The 21058-nt window shown below is 38.8% G+C and overlaps 1 protein-coding gene across 1 annotated transcript in view; it reads right to left on the minus strand.

Moving 5' to 3' along the window:
• The window catches only part of LOC133754138 (DNA-directed DNA/RNA polymerase mu-like), a 51948-nt gene that overhangs the window by 9725 nt on the left and 21165 nt on the right, over window positions 1–21058 (minus strand). Inside the window, exon 2 of the mRNA XM_062184695.1 lies at window positions 13048–13165. Coding sequence (XP_062040679.1) covers window positions 13048–13165 — 118 coding nt within the window. The remainder of the gene's footprint in view (window positions 1–13047; window positions 13166–21058) is intronic.

A 21058-nucleotide genomic window follows, 5' to 3' on the forward strand; every position in this document is an offset into this window, starting at 1 on the left:
CCTAAATGGCTGCTACAGCTGGTGTACCACGCTGATCTGAAGCCAGGAGCCAGGTGCTTCCTCCTGGTCTCCCATGCGGATGCAGGGCCCAAGCACTTGGGCCATCCTCCACTGCACTCCCAGGCCACAGCAGAAAGCTAGACTGGAAGAGGGGCAACCGGGACAGAATCCAGTGACCCAACTGGACTAGAACCTGGAGTACTGGCACCGCAGGTGGAGGATTAGCCTAGTGAGTCACGGCACCAGCCTAGAAGCTACTTTTCAATATTTTTATTAAGAAATCAATCCGGCCAGATTTGTTTTCATTTGTCTTCAAGGGTTCTTTGTATTTGTCACTTATTTTCTCCTACATTAATTCATTCAAGACTCCTCATATCTTCTATGAGGTCAGCTGGACTATAATTAAAGAGAAAAGGCAGAAAACTATCCTAAATTATTTCATATTTTCCTTGATTAAAGGTGAGTACGTAGGTAAAATCTTCAATGGGAAAATGCAAATAAACATTATAAAAATAACATTTCCAGTACCAAGACTACTTTTGAGGGACCTGAGGTAATATTTAGGTTCAATAATTACTTCGTGGAGTAGAGTCTTGAAATACCGTATACTTGTACCATTAGGAGAGTGCCTTCTCCCAGATGGCTCAGTATTCAGCAATGTTTGTGCAGAAAGAAGAAAACATTCCTTCCACTTGCAAGTTTTCACCACCCAATCACTTACAGTTTGCATAATATAGAAAAGTATGTAACACTCAGGTGACAGCAAGAGTAAGCCTTAGGCTGTGAAATTTGCACCTCTGTCACTAATATTCTTGCAGAGCTCTCAGCCTGTATCAATATTTCAATGTTATATCCAAGTGTCCACCTGCTATTTATGTCATACCTCAAAAATGTGATGACTCCTGAAATTCTGTAATTTCTTTGTGTTGAAATATTTTCAGATATTGATTTACTTATTTTTAAAATAGGAAATAATGAGTTACATAGATGTGCAGTAATATTTCTCTGGCTTGGAGCAAACTGGTGAAGAAATATTCATCAGGGTGAGTTTGAAAAGGAATTACACCTGTTTAAGTGACAAGCCCACATTAGCTCCCTTAATTTGGACTGAAGTCACTCATAGATAAATTTTAGCTGCTATTAATAAATGGACTTAATTCACTCTTTCTGTATATGACACTTTGTTGTTTGTTTATTTGGAGTTTTACTGTTTTCAGGATTTAAAAAAAATTGTTTTCAAGGGTTCTTTGGGGAGGGGAATATTTATATTTTCAATTTAAAATAATTAATTTTTAAAAGATTCAATATCATTTTTAGATAAAATTCTGAGAATAAAATGATAGTTCCTTCTTCTGTCCCTGACCACCTCCCTCCCCCTCTCCACCCCACCATCCTTCTCTCTCCCTTTCTTGCTTGCTTTCTCATTTTACACTTGGAGATAACATATTTTAAATTTACACAACAATAAAAGGCTGACTGCTTCACCAAATAAGCAGTTTAACAAGTAAAAAGCAACCTAGTTTAGCAGGAATATAAATAATGGCTATAAACAGTAATTGAATGGAAAGAAGTGACCATTTCAGTCATGTATAGTGAACATTTTATAAAATCATATTTGCATCAATACTGATTCACACAGATATTTCTTGTTTTGTTTTTATTTTTCGATGGGCTGATTATTTTAGATAGAAACTTCTAGCAAATCCCTCCACCCCACTCCAATCAGCCTTTTTGTTTCTGCTTTAAAACATAATGCAAAAAAATCCACATACTCTGCTCTCTGTACCCAAGCCCTTCCACCAGGAAAGCTAGTCTACCTGTGAAGTCTCACACTGTCTTTGTAGTCAGATAACAGTAACAATGACAACAATAGTAAGCAGAACAAGACAACTGGAAAGTACTATTGGTGGTTTCCAACTGACGTTTTTGTTTTGAGCAAGCCCCGTGGAAAGGACAGGAACCTGTGTTTTTCAGGGCAGCAGTTGAACCCCAGAATCCACTGTGGTCATGGAACCAGAGACACCTGGCACCCCTCAGAATTCCACTCCAGTCCGCTGGCAGCACTGTGTCCCCTGGATGCTGCTGCCACCTCTGTCACACCCAGACTTCCCTGTCTCTTCCACCTCTCCTCCCTCAGCACTCTGGAGTAGCATAGGAGAGGCACCCCACGCAGGATGGCTAAGAGTTGGGATATAGAAACTGTGGCCTCATTCTGGCCCCAGGATCCTTGCTTCCTCATGATCCTGTGTAGGGGCAGGGTGAGCTGGCATTTGCCCTTCCTCTTTTCTTCATCTTTCTTTTGAAAGATGGGCTGTGGACCAGAATTGTTTGTCAATGCTTTCAATAGGATGGAAAAACTTGGACTAGCCATGGGCATGGAGGGAGACTATCAACCAAACAGATGTGGTTTCTGCTCTTGTATTTTGTTTTTGAATATTAATAAACCCCATGGTGGAGGCTGTCTCTTGCCAGAAAGTGCATGTTGGGGGCCCTCAACTGCCCTCACATTGGAGCCTTTGTGTCTCAGCATGAAGACCTCCAGATTCCTTGTGTATTCGCTTCTCTACCCTGACTCTCTGCTCCTTATTTCATCACCCCTTTCTGATCCATGTTTACCATATTCTGTGAGCTGGCCTCTGCTGAGAAAACACCCCGTGGAGATTACTGGGGGGTAAAAGAGAGTGAAGAAAAGAAAAACATGTGTTACACTTCACTAAAATTAAACTTTTGTGTATCAAATGATTCTATAAACCCAAAAACACAGTTCACAGAATGGAAGAGTACACAGGGATACTTAAGTTCATGGAGAGGATGTTTATTATAAGAATCCTGTATGTGGAAGTTGGCGGAATAGGCAGGGAGCACACTATTAGTCCGGGGGTCGAGACAGGTTAATATAAGTGGAGATACTGCAGGGTAAAGGAAGAGTAGGGGAAGAAACAGCAGAGCAAACTCTTCTGGAACTAGTGATTCACAGTGGACCTGCATGGAGAGCGTGGGAGACCAAGTTTGGGACACCAGTGACAGACTCAACACACCAGCGCTGGAACGCGAGGTGAGCCGAATCTCAATAGCCCGAGACACCAGCGGGCAAGTGGAAAGAGGAGGCTAGAGGGAACGAGGCTTGAAACTCCGTGGGGAAAAATTCAACAGGCTAACTAGAAGAGAGAGAGGAAAAAAATAAAAAAGTGACCGATACGGACACAAGTTTCTCTCTCTCCGCTCACCTCTCAAAGGCGAGCAAGACAGAGCAGGTGCCATTTTGGACATACGTCATAAGCAGGGAGACCCCAGGTCTGCTCTGGCCCTGAGCCTAGCAGAAAAACCTGACTCTGGGGGGAGGGGTGAAATAACAGGAGATTAGCATCTAACTTGGCAACCCAGTGGGAGACTGCAGGAGAATTGGAGACCACACTGAGGGGAGCAGATTCCCTGTGTGGTCCTTGGGAAAGAGCTTCAGATCTCTGGCTCCTGTGGGTATATCATTTGCCTGCTAACTACCTCCAATTACATTCAGCTGTGCGGAATTACTTCCCTTTCGAATCAACAAAAGAAAGAGACATTTACCACGCCTAACCTGGGAGTGTCATCTTGACACACCCTCAACCCTGAGGAACCAAACAGAGCTCTCAGTCCACACTCATCTCAAGCCTCTAAGGCTCCACTGAAAGCAGGCAGTCCAGTTAATATAGAGCCATAGTGTAACAAGAAAAAACACCACAGTGAAGAAACCAAATATCGCCAACATGCCAAACAACAAATGCAAAAACCAAACTAACAAGAACAAGGAAGACACTATGACGCCCCCAAATGAACAAGACACCCCAATGCAAGATTATGAAGGTGATGAAATAGAAGAAATGCAAGAAGCGGATCTCAAAACATTGATAAGAACATTAAGAAGTTCTCAAAAACAAATTCTTGAACTACAGAAATCCTTAATGGACAAGATAGAAAATCTCTCTCGTGAAAATGAAATATTAAGGAGGAATCAAAATGAAATGAAACAACTAGTGGAACAAGAAACTGGGATAGTGACGAGAAATCATAATGAAATGAAGAATTCAATAGATCAAATGACAAACATATTAGAGAGCCTTAAAAACAGAATGGGCGAAGCAGAAGAGAGAATATCAGACTTAGAAGACAGAGAACAGGAAAGAAAACAGGCAAACCAAAGAAAAGAAGAAGAAATTAGAAATCTAAAAAATATTGTCGGGAATCTACAGGATACTATTAAAAAACCCAACATTCGGGTTCTAGGAGTTCCTGAAGGCATGGAGAGGGAGAAAGCATTCGAAGGCATTTTCAGTGACATACTAGCAGAAAATTTCCCAGGTTTGGAGAAGCACAGAGGCATCTTAGTACAGGAAGCTCATAGAACCCCTAATAAACATGACCAAAAGAGATCCTCACCACGACATGTTGTAATCAAACTCACCACAGTGAAACATAAAGAAAAGATCCTAAAATGTGCAAGAGAGAAACGTCAGATAACTCTTAGAGGATCTCCAATTAGACTCACAGCAAACTTTTCATCAGAAACCCTACAAGCTAGAAGGGAATGGCGAGACATAGCCCAGGTACTAAGAGAGAAAAACTGCCAGCCCAGAATACTATATCCTGCAAAGCTCTCATTTGTGAATGAAGGTGAAATTAAGAGTTTTCCTAGCAAACAGAAACTGAAAGAATTTGTTGCCACTCATCCTGCCCTGCAAAAGATGCTTAAAGATGTGTTACACACAGAACACAGAAACATGGTCACCAATATGAAAGAAGGTAAAGGAAGGAAACCTCACAGCAAAAGATCACAGGAAGCTCAATTTCTCTTTGACATAGAATTAAACTCTGATGCTCTGTTAAAGCAATGTGTTAAAGTAATCTATTATGTTCTCTTGATGTCTGTTAAATTCTAATTGTTCAAAAACAGCTGCATTTTTATTAAGAGCTATGGGATATTTAAATATGTGCTTATTTTCAAAGATTTGAATAATCACCTTGTAACAATGATCAAATTTGGTCTATGTTATGTCATGATTTTAAGAAATCTTATTTCAACCAGATATTTTGGATTTTGAGCCTTCTTGGCATTCTTGACAGGTATTCAAAAAATCAAAGTTTCAAACAATCTGGTCTCTAAAATTTCCAGTAAATCCTGGACTTTGGTTTTTCCAGTTTGGGCCTAACTGAAAAAATCAAAGGACCTATGTCTCTCATCTTATAGAGACACCAACTAATCAGGCTATTTGGATTATGTTAGAAGTACTGTCAAGATGTGATGTGGTACCAAACTTTAAGTTTCTATAATGGAAAATGCTATTAATGCAAATGTTTGAGAATTAAAAAGTCTAATGATGTTGTGATACTAGACATGATAGTTATCTTAATGAGAAAGCCCCAGAGGCCTAAAGAGTTAAATACTTGTAAAATCCTACAGGTGCTTTCAAAAATACTGTGAAGTAAGCAAGTGCCTCTTATTGGTTGATGAGTTTATAATTTTAAACATGGCAACTTAAAGTCTTTTGTCATCCATAGTTATATATGATGTGCTGCCCATAAAACTAAAGCGTTGTTGGTTCTGTGTTTAGCTGTCCTCCTATAGGTTCCTATGGACTTTTTCCGGCCACTTTTATTGTATTCAGTACTTTGGGATGGCTCTGTAAACAGCTGAAGCCAATAATGTATTAAGAGTACCAACTGAGAGAAAGTATGGTTAACTGAGGTTACTAAAAACAAAAAGCAATTCAAATCAATTGGCAATCTACAAAAAGAGTTAAAGATTTTAAAAGCTATTATTAAAATTGCTATATTGGTCTACTATGCTATCTTATATGTGTGTACATATTGTATGTCCACATGGGGAAATTTTATTAAGAGTTTTATTTTAAATGGCTTATAGATAAGATTGTCCATAAATTTAAGCTACTAAAATCAATCAAAGATACATTTTAATTTGTGTGACCTGAATCTGTGTATCATATGTTTAAACGTATTGGTAGAAAGAAACTAAAAACATTTTAGATGGTTGTGCTTAAGTTTACTGGCTAAACAAACTACACCATGTTAGATATTGCCCCAAAATAAACCTACCTTTTAATTCTATCTTCCACACATTTTAAAGTGCTGTCTTATCTGGAAATTATATAATGATAAGAATTAGTACCTAGTATATAAAAAGAACAATCACTACCCAACAACAAAATACCCAACAACAACAAAAACTTTGTATTTAAAATGGAGGAAGGTTCAGAATAAACTTTTCTCCAAAAAGCATTCACAGGTTGCAAACAAGTACTTGAAAAGATGCTCAGATGACTCATCCAAGTCTACTTTTGAATTCATATCCATATAAATTACACTAATAAAAATTAAAAATCACTGGCAAAATCCTGGAGAAAACTGATGTTTGTATATTGCTGGTAATAATGTAGAATACCACATCCACTATGGAAAATATTTTTTCACATTGTTCTTCAAACACAGAATTAGACTGTTCTTCAAAATCCAAACAGAATTATCATGCAATCATGTAATCCAACTCCTTAGTATATACTCAAAAGAATGGCAAACATTTTTATACTTATTTCCTAGATGTGTGATTCTCAGCAGCTAAAAGTGGAAAACAAACCAAATGTGTATCAGCTGATGAGCTGATGCAGTGGAAATTGGCAACAAAGAGCAACTTAGTGCTCATTCACCACAAGCTGTTGAGTGATCTATCCACTGATGAAAGTTCAGATATTAGATGATTTAATTTATATACCATATCTAGGATAGACTAATACATTCAAACACATTCATGATTTCTAAGAGTTACTGTGAGGGAGAAATAGAGAATGATGGATAGTTGGTACAGTTTCTTTCTGTGCTAATGCAAGATTGTAAAATGCAGTAAAATAATAGAATGTTGTTCCCTTATTGTATTAGAGTGGTCCATTTAAGATTTTTTTTAAATGAGATTATCTAAATAATGCAAATTTAGGTCATATTTATGAATGGAAAATTTTCTGTCATTTGATTTCCAATTAGAAGTATTTACACTTGGCCAAGACCATAATTTCTTCTTTTATAAACACACATAGATTCTACTTTCCTCAAGTCTCATTTTTAAAATATTGTTAAATGCTTTGAGAATGATTTATCACCAACAATCTTGGCTTTATTTCTTTGATGATAAGATGATTTCATAAGAAAGATGAGTTTTCTTGCATAAAATACAAAAGACTTTCTTCATGCATGCTACAAACTTGGAGGTTCTTGGTTTACAGCCAGATGCTCACATTTACACCAGGTCTTCTTTATCTTTAAATACACGTGCAGATACTTCATTTTTATTTTTTTTACAGGTGGAGTTAGAGAGAGAGACAGAGAAAAAGGTCTTCCTTCCATTGGTTCACCCCTCAAATGGCCACTATGGCCAGTGTGCTGCGCTGATCCAAAACCAGGAGCCAGGTGCTTCCTCCTGGTCTCCCATGCAGGTGCAGGGCCCAAGCACTTGGGCCATCCTCCACTACCTTCCCAGGCCACAGCAGAGAGCTGGGCTGGAAGAGGAGCAACCAGGACAAACCAGCACCCCAACTGGGACTAGAATCCAGGTTGCTGGAGCCGCAGGTGGAGGATTAGCCTAGTGAGCCACAGCACCGGCCTGCAAATACTTCAATAACTCATTCAGATACATATATACTGGAACTAATAATTCTGGACAAGGCATTTTAAAAATTATATATTTTTTGAGAGACACAGAGAACACATACACACAGATGAGAGGGAGGGAGGGAGGTGAGGGGAGAGAGAGAGGGAGAAAGGGAGAGAGAGAAAAGAGGAAGAGGCAAAAGCATGCAGATAGAGAGCACCCATCAATATGTTTACTACTCCAATGTCAACAGCAGCCAGGTTGGGCCAGGCTGAAGCTGGGAGCCATGAACAACTCCCAAATGAGTGGCAGGATCCACCTATATAAACCATCATTTCCTGAATCCCAAAGTGTGCATTAGCAGGATGCTGGAATTAAAAGTAGTGCTTTATATGGGTTATGCACATCTCAACAAATTTCTAAAAGTCTGCTTCTATGTAAATGGAATGACATTTTTAAAATTTTTATATGTAAGACATTTTTAAAAACTTAAGACTCCCAAAACATTGTTGAATTAGTGATATTAATCCAAGAAGTTGCTATGCTTTGACCTCATCATGTAACTTGCTTGTGGCCTAGTGATTTCTGCAAAAAAAGAAAATATTTGTAGAACAATTTAAAAAATATTACTGTAACTCAAAATGTTACTGTTGAGAATGATATTGATAAATCTTTTTATTTATTTGAAAGGGAGAGAGAGAGAGAAAGAGAATTCCATCTGCTCGTTCACTTCCCAAATGGCCACAATGGCCAGGGCTGGGCTAGATCAAAGCCAGGATCCAGGAGCTGCTTCTGGGTCCCCCATGTGGTTGCAGAGGCCCAAGCACTTGGACCATCCTCCACTGTTCTATGCCATTAAAGGGGAGCTGGCTCAGAAGCAGAGCATCTAGGACTCAAAAAGGCACCTGTAAAGTATGCTGGTGCTGCAGGGAGAGGCTTAATCTGGTATGCCACAGTACTGACCATGAGAAATGATATTGGAAAATAGAAGTTCTGGGGGCAGGCATTTTGGCATAGCAATTTAAACCACTGCTTGTGGTGTCTGCATCCAATATATGGAATGCCTGCAATTTAGTTTCACTTCTGCTTCCAGTCAAGGTTCCTCTAAATGCACCTTGGGAAGCATCCAGTGATAACTCAAGTACTTGAAACCCTGCCACCCATGTTGAGACCTGAATGGAGGTCCCAACTCCTGGCTTCAACCAGGGCCAGTCCTTGATGTTACAGACTGTTGGGGAGTGGACCAGGAGAAAAAAAGATCTCTCTGTCTTTCTCTCTACATTTTTTTCTTTCGAAATGTAGTTTTAAATTTATGCAATATTTAAGAGATTCAATATGACTTATACATGCAAATCTAAGAACACAATAATATAACCTTCTTCCCTCTTTGTCACCCTCCTTCCTTCTATCTTTTTTTTTAGTTTTTGAGACAACATATTTTAAATTTACATTACAGTAAAAAGGTAAGTAAGAAGTTTAAATGAGTAAGACGTTTAACAAGTAAAAAGCTAAATGTCCCTAGATTAATGGGAACATAAATAATGGATATGAACAATAATTGAATGGAAAAAAATGGCCATTTCACTCAAATACAGTAAATGTTTAAGTAATCATAGATCATTCAAACTACAGTAGCACAACATTCTTAACCACTGGTTTGATAAATGTATAAAACAGTTTTACAAAATTATATTTGCAGTGATACTGATACACACAGACACTTCCTTCTTTTTAATTTGTTTTTAAAATTTTCACTCCCACATATAAGGGAGAACCTGCATATTTTTCTTCCTGGGTCCTGCTTATTTCCCTCAACATGATGTCTTCTAGTTGCATCCATTTTGTTGCAAATGGTAGAATTTCATTTGTTTATAGCTGACTAATATTCCATTGTGTATGCATACCACATTTTCTTTATCCAACTTGGTTGGTTCCAAATTTTGGTTACTGTGAACAGTCCTGCAGTTAACATGGTGGTTCAGGTATCTCTTTTATTCATTGTGTTCAAGGCTTTTGGGTGTATACCCAGTAGTTGGATTGCTGGATCATTAGGCAAGTTTATTTCTAGTATTTCCACACTGTTTTCCTCAGTGGCTTCACTAATTTACATTCCCACCAACTGTGTATAAGTGTTCCCTTTTGTCTGTATCCTCACCAGCATTTATTAGTCTCTGTTTTTAGCCATTCTAAGAAGCGTGAGGTGATAAGTCATTGTGGTTTTGATTTGAAATTTCCTGATGGCTAGTGATGTTAAGCCTTTTTTATACATTTGTCGGCCATTGATATTTCTTATTTTGAGAACTGTCTATTGATGTCCTTTAACTACTTCTCAGCTAGATTGGTTTTATTTTGTTGTTAACTTGCTGATAAATTTGGGTTATTAATTAATTTGGGTTGAAGTGAAGGACATTTATACATAGACTATGTTTATTATTTTAGCATGTATTTATATATTTAGATGATAATTCTAATTGATTTATCTACTTAACTGACTTTCTAGCTTGCCCTTACAGACAGTATCTTGTCTTTCTGTCTTAAATTATTTTCTCCTAGTGCTTTTTCATTCGTGTGTAACTTTCTATTATCTTTTACTGATTTTTAAAACTTTATTTACTGGTTTTCTTGTTATTTATGTTCTACTATATTTTTTCATTTCTTCCAGTTAATATTCCCCATTTTTCTATAGATGGAATAAGATCACACTGAATTTTAAGATTTTAAGCAATCTTGCAGACTAGTGAAACAGCATTTATTATTTCCATCTGCACTTAACATACGATTCCAGTGGTTGTTCAAATTAAGCACCTGAAATTTAAAGCCCATAATGATTTACCTGGATACAATAAGTGGCAGAAATTAGGTATAATCCCAAGTTTCCTTTTTTTATGTCTGCTACGCCTCTTTGTCATTGTGCAGAAAAAAAATTTGTCTAGTGTTCTCACTAGCTGAATAAACATGGAAGAAGCAGTTGAACCCAATGGAAGGAAGTTTAAGAAGAAAAGGTCAGATTTAAAGAGGAACATTATTGGCATGGATAGGAAAAATGCTTTAAAATGTTCTTTCTCCTTTTTTATCTATTGTTATTCTTTTTTTTCTTCATCCTGAATTGTTTCCTATAGATATATACTTGGCAACCCAAATGCAATCATATTATTGTCTCAGTTCCAAGCTGTAAAAATATAATTCAACCTATTTTTCTTTAATCCTCACCAAGAGATTTACATATGTATATACATCCATTTAAAATATAAAATAATATTTGGCCATAAGATGAATTGAAGTAATCTTTGGATTTTTAATTAGATTTTCTTTGAAAGTCAGAGATACAGTGATGGAGGGAGCTTTAGAGAGAAAGATCTTTGACCAGCTGATTCACTCTCAGATGGTCACAATAGCCAGGGCAAGCCAGGCCTGATGCCAGGAGTCAGGAACTTCTTCCAGTTTCAAACATGGGTAGCAGGAGCTCAAACACTTAGGCCATTTTCTGTTGCTTTCCTGGGCTATAGGCAGGGACATAGATTGGAAGTGAAGTAGCTGGGACATGAAATAGTGCCCACATGGGCTGTTGGCTTTGGTGGTCACAGTGCCAGCCCCAATCTTTGGGTTTTAGATACACTTAGTTTTAGAACCCCAAATGATGATTTCACTCTAAGCCTTAGGAAATATTTTATGCTATACTACACTGACTTAAATAAATGAATCATGCATATGAGTAGAATTTTACTATGCAGAAGTAATACAGTTAGCACATAATTACATTACTAATCATAGATTGATAATTATAAATTTTAAAAAAGTCCTATGGACATATATGGAGATAAATAAGTCAAGTCTAAGAATCATATTTGTGGGCATCTGGCCAATAGTTAAGAAACCAGTTAGTATGACTTCATCCCAAATCAGAAAACCTGGATTTGATTCCTGCAAGGGGCTCCTGATGGCAAATTCTTGTTATTGTGCTCTTTGGGGGTTAGCAGGTGATTGCTGAAGTGGCTGATTCCTTGCTGCACATATGACAGGCCAAGACTGGTCTCCTGGCTCCTGGCTGTACCCTGGGACATCATTGGCCAATGAAGTCATTTTGGGAAATAACTGTTAGATGGGACATCTCTCTGCCTCTATTTCATCAATCTAAAATAATCTTTTTAAAAATGAAAGAAGTATGTTTCATGTTTTAACATCAGTAAAAATTATGTTGAAAGATGTAAGTAGCAATGGACAGTACTCAGAATTCCCAGGTGATCATCTCCCTCTTCTCCTAATCTCCTAATCCTAATGCAGATATCATGACTACACAATGTAGTTAATCATTCATGAAAAAATGTGTACTGTTAATGTTAAATGCATACACATTCATGAATGAAATACATGCTCATAAATATTCAATAATTAAAAGTAATAGCAAGAAAGAGTTACAGATGTTTGAAGCAGTTAAGTTGGGGCAGGCATTATGGTGCAGCAGGTTCATCCACCACTAGAGACTACTACTTCCCATCTCAGAGTGCCATTTTGAGTCCTAGAAATTCTGTTTCCAACCCAGCTTCTTAATAATGTAACCAGGAATGAAGTAGATAATGATGTAAGTACTTGAGTTCCTGCCATCCATGCAGGAGACCTGGATAGAGTTTGAGGTTTTGACTTCAATGTGACTCAAACTCAGCTGTTGGAGGCATCTGGGGAGTCAACCAGCAGAGAGAAATGAGATCTCTCTCTCTATCTCTCAATTCAAATAAATAACTTTGAGAAAATAAGAAAAAGAATTATAAAATAAGTCTTTCTAGGAATAATATCAGAAAGAAATGGATATATTTAGATATACCCACTACAGTTTTTCTAACAGCATTTAAGCATAAGGAAATGTTCTGTATAAACTTTCATAAAGGCATAAGATACAAAATCAGCATCTGAAAGCAGAAGTATATTTATACACCAGTGATGATCTTAATGAAAGAAAAATCAAGAAAAAAATTGTATCCATAATAGCTACAAGAGTTATATACTCAGGAATAAACTTAACTAAATAATTGAAAGAGTTACACAATGGAAAATATGAAATATTGTTGAAAGAAATCATCAAAATCACAAAATGAATTGGAAGAATTAATGTCATTAAAAGTCCATAGTCTCTAAAACAATTTACAGGTTCAATGCAATCCCTATCAAAATAGGGACATTTTTACTAATTAGAGGAAACAATGCTAAAATTCATATACGACCATAGTCATAGGATAGCCAAAGTGATCCTGAGGAAAAATATCAATTAGGTGCTGAGGAGTTGTAGAGGGCAAGAAGCCCAGCATCCCAGGTTACAGCAGGGCCCTGCAGCTTGCGAGTCCCAGTAAGCAAGCACTCTGTACGATCAGCCCCAGCCTTCACTGGCCCGCCCCTCACACTCAACTTGTAGTCCCTGTTACCTGTTCTTGTCTCCACCAGCTACACCATTTTCGCTGAGCAAACAGGAGTGACTGCCCTCGGTCTGCTTCACCAGCCTCAACAGCTTTGTGGTAACCATCCTATCTGTCATTTTCACACCTGATGGAGGAGCTGAAGAGAAACTTGCCCTTCTGAAATGGGAAGGTAAAATCTTCACTGCCCAGACTTCTGGCCACTCTCACCGCCTCTCAAGCCTAAGGATAACCCTGTAGATGAACGACTGGTTTCCAGTCAATCTCCCAACAGGGCGTTTCCAACCTCTGAGCGCACAGTCTCTGTAACCAAGCAACGCTCCAGAACACAAGTGCTCAGGCGCCCTCTAGAAGTCAATGGCTGAGCATGCGCACAGAAGTAGGTAGGCTCTGGCTTCAGGAAAGCTATTTTGGCGGCGCTATGGTTCATCAGGGCAGACAGCAGAAGAGCCAGCACAGCTCTCCTAGTGAGAAATCCATTCGTCTTGGACCTGGCTCTTGGTACCTGAGGCCACTGGCCAGGAAAGCAGAGCACAGGGCAAGTGGCCCATGGACAGCCTGAGTACATGTTCAGGTCGTGCAGCCTGCTCAGCCTGCCCCAGGAAAGGTGACAGCCCAGATTGTCAGTGCACTTTAACTCACTTACCTCTGAAATATGCAGTATGCTGGTGTGAGTGTTTGGAACATTGGTTAGGATACCACATGGAATGTCTACATCCCACATAGGACTGCCTCAGTGCTTGGATCAAGTCTAGGCTCCTATTTTTCCTGGCCCATTCCCAGTTGTTGCTGCCACTTGGGGAATGGGCCTGTGATGAGGATGATATGTCTCTCTGTCTCTGTTACGCTCTGCCATTAAAATTAAATGAAAGGAAAGCAAATATTAAAATTTTTAAATGGACAGTATTTTAAAATCTGTTACAGTTAGAAAACTCCCACCTCATTTTTTTTTCCTTTCAGGACTCTCTTGGCAATAATTATTATTATTTGAGGTGAATTTTTAAACCTGTGCAATTTTTGATCTGTATAAATTTAATTAGAATATGCTTTGGGATTCTTACTGTGATTAGGTTAAGAACAGTATTTTAACTGTATATCCAAATGTTGCCTTCCCCCTACTTTTTGTCTGATTTGTTTCTTAAAAACTATTTGGGAGCCAGAGAGAGATTTAGAGGGAGTGGGTGTTTCTGGGTTTTCAGGAAGCAAGCCAGGGAATCTTGTGCCTAAAAACAATTTCTCTAACTCCCTTCTCTGATCTATTTGTTGTCTAAATGTCCATAATACATGATTTAGCACATTTAGCACATCCCTTTGTTATCTTCTGATGCAACATCCTTGGATAGAAGGGAGAACAATTTGAATTGGGCTTAGAAGAATGGTATTTGCGTTATAACTCTCTAAGTGCTAGCAGTGAGCTGCTGAAGCCTGTTTATTCATATGAGAAATGGCTGTTACTTTTATTTAATGAATATAAATTTCCAGTGTACAGCTTATGGATTACAATGGCTTCCCCCTTCCATAACTTCCCTCCCACCCGCAACCCTCCCCTCTCCCGCTCCCTCTCCCCTTTCATTCACATCAAGATTCATTTTCAATTCTCTATATATACAGAAGATCAATTTAGTATAAAGATTTCAACAGTTTGCACCCACATAGAAACACAAAGTGAAACATACTGTTTGAGTACTAGTTATAGCATTAAATCACAATGGACAGCACATTAAGGACAGAGATCCCACATGAGGAACAAATGCACAGTGACTCCTGTTCTTGACCCAACAAATTGACACTCTAGTTTATGGTGCCAGTAACCACCCTAGGCTGTCGTCATGAGTTGCCAAGGCTATGGAAGCCTTCCAAGTTTGCCGACTCTGATCATGTTTAGACAAGGTCATAAAAGACAGAGTGAGGATAGTAACCAATGATCCTAAGAGTGGCATTTACCAGGTTTGAACAATTATACAGCATTAAGTGGGGAAGAGGACCATCAGTACACAGAGATTGGGAGTAGAGCCATTGGTGGTAGAGTAGAGGTTATGATTACCAAGGAATGAGGCCCAAGTGCACTAGACAGGGCCTAGAACAAAGGACAGAGTCATTATTAGAGGAGCTAAGAAAGGTGCTGTCTAAGCTACAATTAAGTTTTCTGATTGAGAGGCAAATAGAACCTGACAGAAGGGGCTTGATAATAATCTGGTGGGCTTTAGGCCTTGTAAGTTAAGAGGCCCAGACCTATCTATCTCTTCACATGGGGTATATCCTAAGGGAGGTGTGAACCTCCTAGGGGAAGGCACTCTGTTGACTTTCATTACTTGGCTGGCCTGGGAGGAGAGCTGGCCAGGTAAAGGATGGGGGCATCTCTAACAAGAAATTTACAGTTCTTCCTGTAATGTTGCTGACCCTACTTGACCATACCCTCAGCTGCAGTGGTCACTTTGGAAGTTGGGCTGAGTGAAGGGCTTTTCAGCTTAGAGCCAATAAGATCCGTAGCTCTGACCTGGGCATCCTTTGACTCCAGGGCAGGTCCATTTCCAGTGATCCAACTCTTGGCAGAGCTGCCAGGGCTCTTCACAAGCTGACTTCTGCTGAAGCCCAGGCTTACCACATTGAAAGCCACTGCAATGGACTGGCCTGTTGGGTCTCTTTGAGGGCAGATCACTGTACAGATCAGCCATTAATAGGCCTGCCACCCATTGCTTCTGATGCTGAGCTTTCTTTTCCTCCTGGTTTGTGTTAAAGCAGACCAGAGGATGCAAGTCAAGGGAGTGCCCAAGTCCCATCTCTAATCTTCGGTGGCCTGAACTACAAGTCTATAGTCACAGGCATGTTCTGTAGTAGTTTTTCTAAGGTAGACAATGCCCATGAGGAAAATTATATTCTCACTTTAAAACTTTCTTTCCCTTTGGTCTGAAAGGGAGGTTTTTTCTACTTACTGTTTACTTGGCTGATGGTGAAGTGAATCTAGCTATGAGATTATTATTTAAGTTCTTATTTTGGCTATGCTATTACAGAAAAATGTTAGCCATCTCTTTTATAAGGTCTAAAGATTAAATTGTGCGTCCTACAGATTCTTTCATAATAGAATTAGTTTCCTACCTTGAAGAGAATAGAGAAATGAAGGAACAAGTTGGGCTTAGAATAGAGAAATGAGGGAGCAAGTCCTAGATCTCTTGCTGACAATAGCAATATCACATGAATACTTAGCAAACAGTTTCAACCATTAGATAACAACTTAAGAAAACATTTACCAGAAGGTCCAATGCCTTCTATAAATTTTAAGAATCATGTATTTGAAAACACCTCTTAAATATCTAACATGGTGTAGTTTGTTTAGCCAGTAAACTTAAGCACAACCATCTAAAATGTTTTTAGTTTCTTTCTACCAACACGTTTAAAACATATGATACACAGATTCAGGTCACACAAATTAAAATGTATCTTTGATTATTTTTAGCAGCTTAAATTTATGGACAATCTTATCTATAAGCCATTTAAAATAAAACTCTTAATAAAATTTCCCCATGTGGACATACATTATGTACACACATATAAGATAGCATAGTAGACCAATATAGAAATTTTAATAATAGCTTTTAAAATCTTTAACTCTTTTTGTAGATTGCCAATTGATTTGAATTGCTTTTTGTTTTTAGATTACTTTAACACATTGCTTTAACAGAGCTTCAGAGTTTAATTCTATGTCAAAGAGAAATTGAGCTTCCTGTGATCTTTTGCTGTGAGGTTTCCTTCCTTTACCTTCTTTCATATTGGTGACCATTTTTCTGTGTTTCTGTGTGTAACACATCTTTAAGCATCTTTTGCAGGGCAGGATGAGTGGCAACAAATTCTTTCAGTTTCTGTTTGCTAGGAAAACTCTTAATTTCACCTTCATTCACAAATGAGAACTTTGCGGGATATAGTATTCTGGGCTGGCAGTTTTTCTCTCTTAGTACCTGGGCTATGTCTCACCATTCCCTTCTAGCTTGTAGGGTTTCTGATGAGAAGTCTGCTGTGAGTCTAATTGGAGATCCTCTAAGAGTAATCTGATGTTTCTCTCTTGCACCTTTTAGGATCTTTTCTTTATGTTTCACTGTGGTGAGTTTGATTACAACATGTCATGGTGAGGATCTCTTTTGGTCATGTTTATTAGGGGTTCTATAAGCTTCCTGTACTAAGATGCCTCTGTGCTTCTCCAAACCTGGGAAATTTTCTGCTAGTATGTCACTGAAAATGCCTTCTAATCCTTTCTTCCTCTCCATGCCTTCAGGAACTCCTAGAACCTGAATGTTGGTTTTTTAATAGTATCCTGTAGATTCCCGACAATATTTTTTAGATTTCTAATTTCTTCTTCTTTTCTTTGGTTTGCCTGTTTTCTTTCCTGTTCTCTGTCTTCTAAGTCCGATATTCTCTCTTCTGCTTCCCCCATTCTGTTTTTAAGGCTCTCTAATGTGTTTGTCATTTGATCTATTGAATTCTTCATTTCATTATGGTTTCTCGTCACTATCCCAGTTTCTTGTTCCACTAGTTGTTTCATTTCATTTTGATTCCTCCTTAATATTTCATTTTCATGAGAGAGATTTTCTATCTTGTCCATTAAGGATTTCTGTAGTTCAAGAATTTGTTTTTGAGAACTTCTTAATGTTCTTATCAATGTTTTGAGATCTGCTTCTTGCATTTCTTCTATCTCATCATCTTCATAATCTTGAATTGGGGTGTTTTTTTCATTTGGGGGTGTCATAGTGTCTTCCTTGTTCTTGTTACCTCGGTTTTTGCATTTGTTGTTTGGCATGTTGGCGATATTTGGTTTCTTCACTGTGGCGTTTTTTCTTGTTACACTATGGCTCTGTATTAAGTGGACTGTCTGCTTTCGGTGGAGCCTTAGAGGCTTGAGATAAGTGTAGACTGAGAGCTCTGTTTGGTTCCTCAGGGTTGAGGGTGTGTCAAAGATGACACTCCCAGGTTAGGCTTGGTAAATCTCTCTTTCTTCCTTTTTTTTTTTTTGATTCAAAAGGGAAGTAATTCTGCACAGCTGAACGTAATTGGAGGTAGTTAGCAGGCGAATGATATACCCACAGGATCCAGAGATCAGAAGCTCTTTCCCAAGGACCACACAGGGAATCTCTGCTGCCCTTGGTGTGGGCTCCAATTCTCCTACAGTCTCCCAGTGGGTTGCCAAGTTAGAACCTAATCTCCTGTTATTTCACCCCTCCCCCCAGAGTCAGGTTTTTCTGCTAGGCTCAGGGCCGGAGCAGACCTGAGGTGCCCTGCTTATGACGTATGTCCAAAATGGCGCCTGCTCTTTGTCTTGCTCTCCTCTGAGGGGTGAGCGGAGAGAGAGAAACTTGTATGCGTATCAGTCACTTTTTTTTTCCTCTCTCTCTTCTAGTTAGCCTGGTGAACTTTTCCCCACGGAGTTTCAAGCCTCGTTCCCTCTAGTCTCCTCTTTCTGCTTGCCCGCTGATGTCTCAGGCTATTGAGGTTCGGCTCACCTCGCGTTCCAGCACTGGTGCATTGAGTCTGCCGCTGGTGTCCTGAACTTGGGCTCCCACGCTCTCCACGCAGGTCCACTGTGAATCACTAGTTCTGGAAGAGTTTCCGCTGCTGTTTCTTCCCCTACTCTTCCTTGACCCTGCAGTATGGTACCTCTTTCTTTCACTTGATATACCCAGACTCAGAGAGTTTTGGCTTACTCCTGGTCATATGTTTGCCCTTTGGTCAAACTGTGCATATAGAAAGTTAACCATCTTTACAGATTTTTGAGTTACCATGGGGCTTTTTTAGGCTAACAACACATGTTTTCTGCCCTAAATACCTGCTTCCTTCATGTTTCCCACCACTATGGTAATGTGTACATTTATCCTCTGGCACAGTTTCACCAGGGACAATTAAAATTTCAATAGCCATTTTGAGAGACATTTGGACATCTCCAAAAGAGGTACTTCAAATAAAAATCAGAAGGCAGGGCCAGCATTGTGGCCTGGCAGATAAAGTTGCCACCTGCAGTGCCAACATCCCATATGGGTGCTGGTTCAAATCCCAGCTGCTCCACTTCTGATCCAGCTCTCTGCTTTGGCTGGGAAAGCAGTAGATAACCCAAGTCTTTGAGAGCCTGCAGTCATGTGGGAGAACTGAAAGAAGCCCTTGGCTCCTGGCTTAGGATTGGCACACCTCCATCAACTGTGGCCATCTGGGCAGTGAACCAGCAGATGGAAGACCTCTCTCTTTCTCTCTCTGCCTCTGCTTCTCTGTAACTCTTTCAAATAAATAAATACATCTTTTTTAAAAAAATTCAGAGGAAACTTCATGAGCAGACTGTCTTGTTTGAGAGATCATTTTGTTTAATGTGGAAGATATAACCTCCTCAGTTTACATATTTGGGTTTTAATAAATACTAGCTAGCTATTTAATTATATGACTTGATAATGTAATGTCAAAAGCAGCTATTAGCCACTCCCTTGTGGGTGCATATGTTTCAAAATCTGTATTTCTACATGTTAACATTCTTCTTCAAAAGAAACTTAAGAAGCCTTTTACAGTGATAACTGCAAATTTGATTGTAGATGACTCCTTTTAATTTTTTTTTCTGTCCACTTCCTTTCTTTTTCCCTCTCATGAATTTTAAAGATCAATATGTGAAGAATTAATTTGTTGTCATGAATACACTCTGGGAATACAGTCCAGATAAATGTATCTAAAAGCAAAATTTAAAGTTAGTACATTGAGGATATGCTATTTCCTAGGTATCATTGTAGCCATGAAAGAAACAGAAGTTAAAAAAAGAAAAGAAGGTGGAGGCCCTTGGTAAAGTGGTTAAGATGTCACCTGTGATGTCTAAATCCCTTATCAGAATACCTGTGTTGGAGTATAACTCCTCTCCCAACTCCATCTTCCTGCTAACACACACCTAGGGAGGGAGCCTGTGACGGCTCGAGCCCCTGAGTCCCTGCCACCTGGATTGAATGTCAACCTCCTGACTTCAGCTTGGGTCTTGTGGAAATGTGTGAAGTGAACCAGCTGGTGGATGAGCCTTTGTCTCTCCAATAAACTAATTAAATAAAATTTCTTAAATAATATTTAAAGGATATCTATACAATTGTATTCAACTAGTGGAATGATAATGATGGAGATCTTTCAAAGGCTATCATTTCATGAAATATAATGCTATAAATCATAATAACTCAGTGATAGCCAAGTTGGAATTTCCAAATTCTCAGCTAATTTTAAGAACTTAGTGCTAAGTTAATCAAAAATAATCTTTGGGTGTTTTTACTGTTCCAAAAGAAAAAGAAAGTAAATACATTGATTTACTCTGACTTTTTAAATGACAGTATGATAAGAAAGCATGCAATTTTTTTTTTGAAAATGTGATATACATGTATATAAATATATATTTTTTGTTTTTTTGTTTTGTTTTTTGTTTTTTTGTTTTTTGTTTTTGACAGGCAGAGTGGACATTGAGAGAGATAGAGACAGAGAGAAAGGTCATCCTTTGGCCGTTGGTTCACCCTCCAATGGCTGCCATAGCCAGTGCTCTACAGCCGGCACATCGCACTGATCCGAGGCCAGGAGCCAGGTGCTTCTCCTGGCCTCCCATATGGGTGGAGGGCACAAGCACTTGGGCCATCCTCCACTGCACTCCTGGGCCATAGCAGAGAACTGGACTGGAAGAGGGGCAACTGGGACAGGATCCGGCACCCCGACTGGGACTAGAACCAGATGTGCCAGTGCCGCAAGTTGGAGGATTGAGCCACAGTGCTTACCGGTGTATAATATATTATAGATAGATATGTATACTTATATACATATTTATTTTATCATATATACATAATTATTTTAAGTTTTAAGAGGAAATATGTATCTACTTCTTGCTTGTGAGATGACGGGAGCTTTGCTTAAAAACTCTGTAGCTCAATTGTAAATGGAGATACATAGCATCTGACTCCTAAAGCTGTTTTAAAGAATAAATAAATAATTACCTTCAGAGCACCCAGCATACTGACACCAAGAAGGAGCTCAAAGA

This window comes from Lepus europaeus, chromosome Y (assembly GCF_033115175.1).
Source record: "Lepus europaeus isolate LE1 chromosome Y, mLepTim1.pri, whole genome shotgun sequence".
Taxonomy (NCBI): Eukaryota; Metazoa; Chordata; class Mammalia; order Lagomorpha; family Leporidae; genus Lepus; species Lepus europaeus.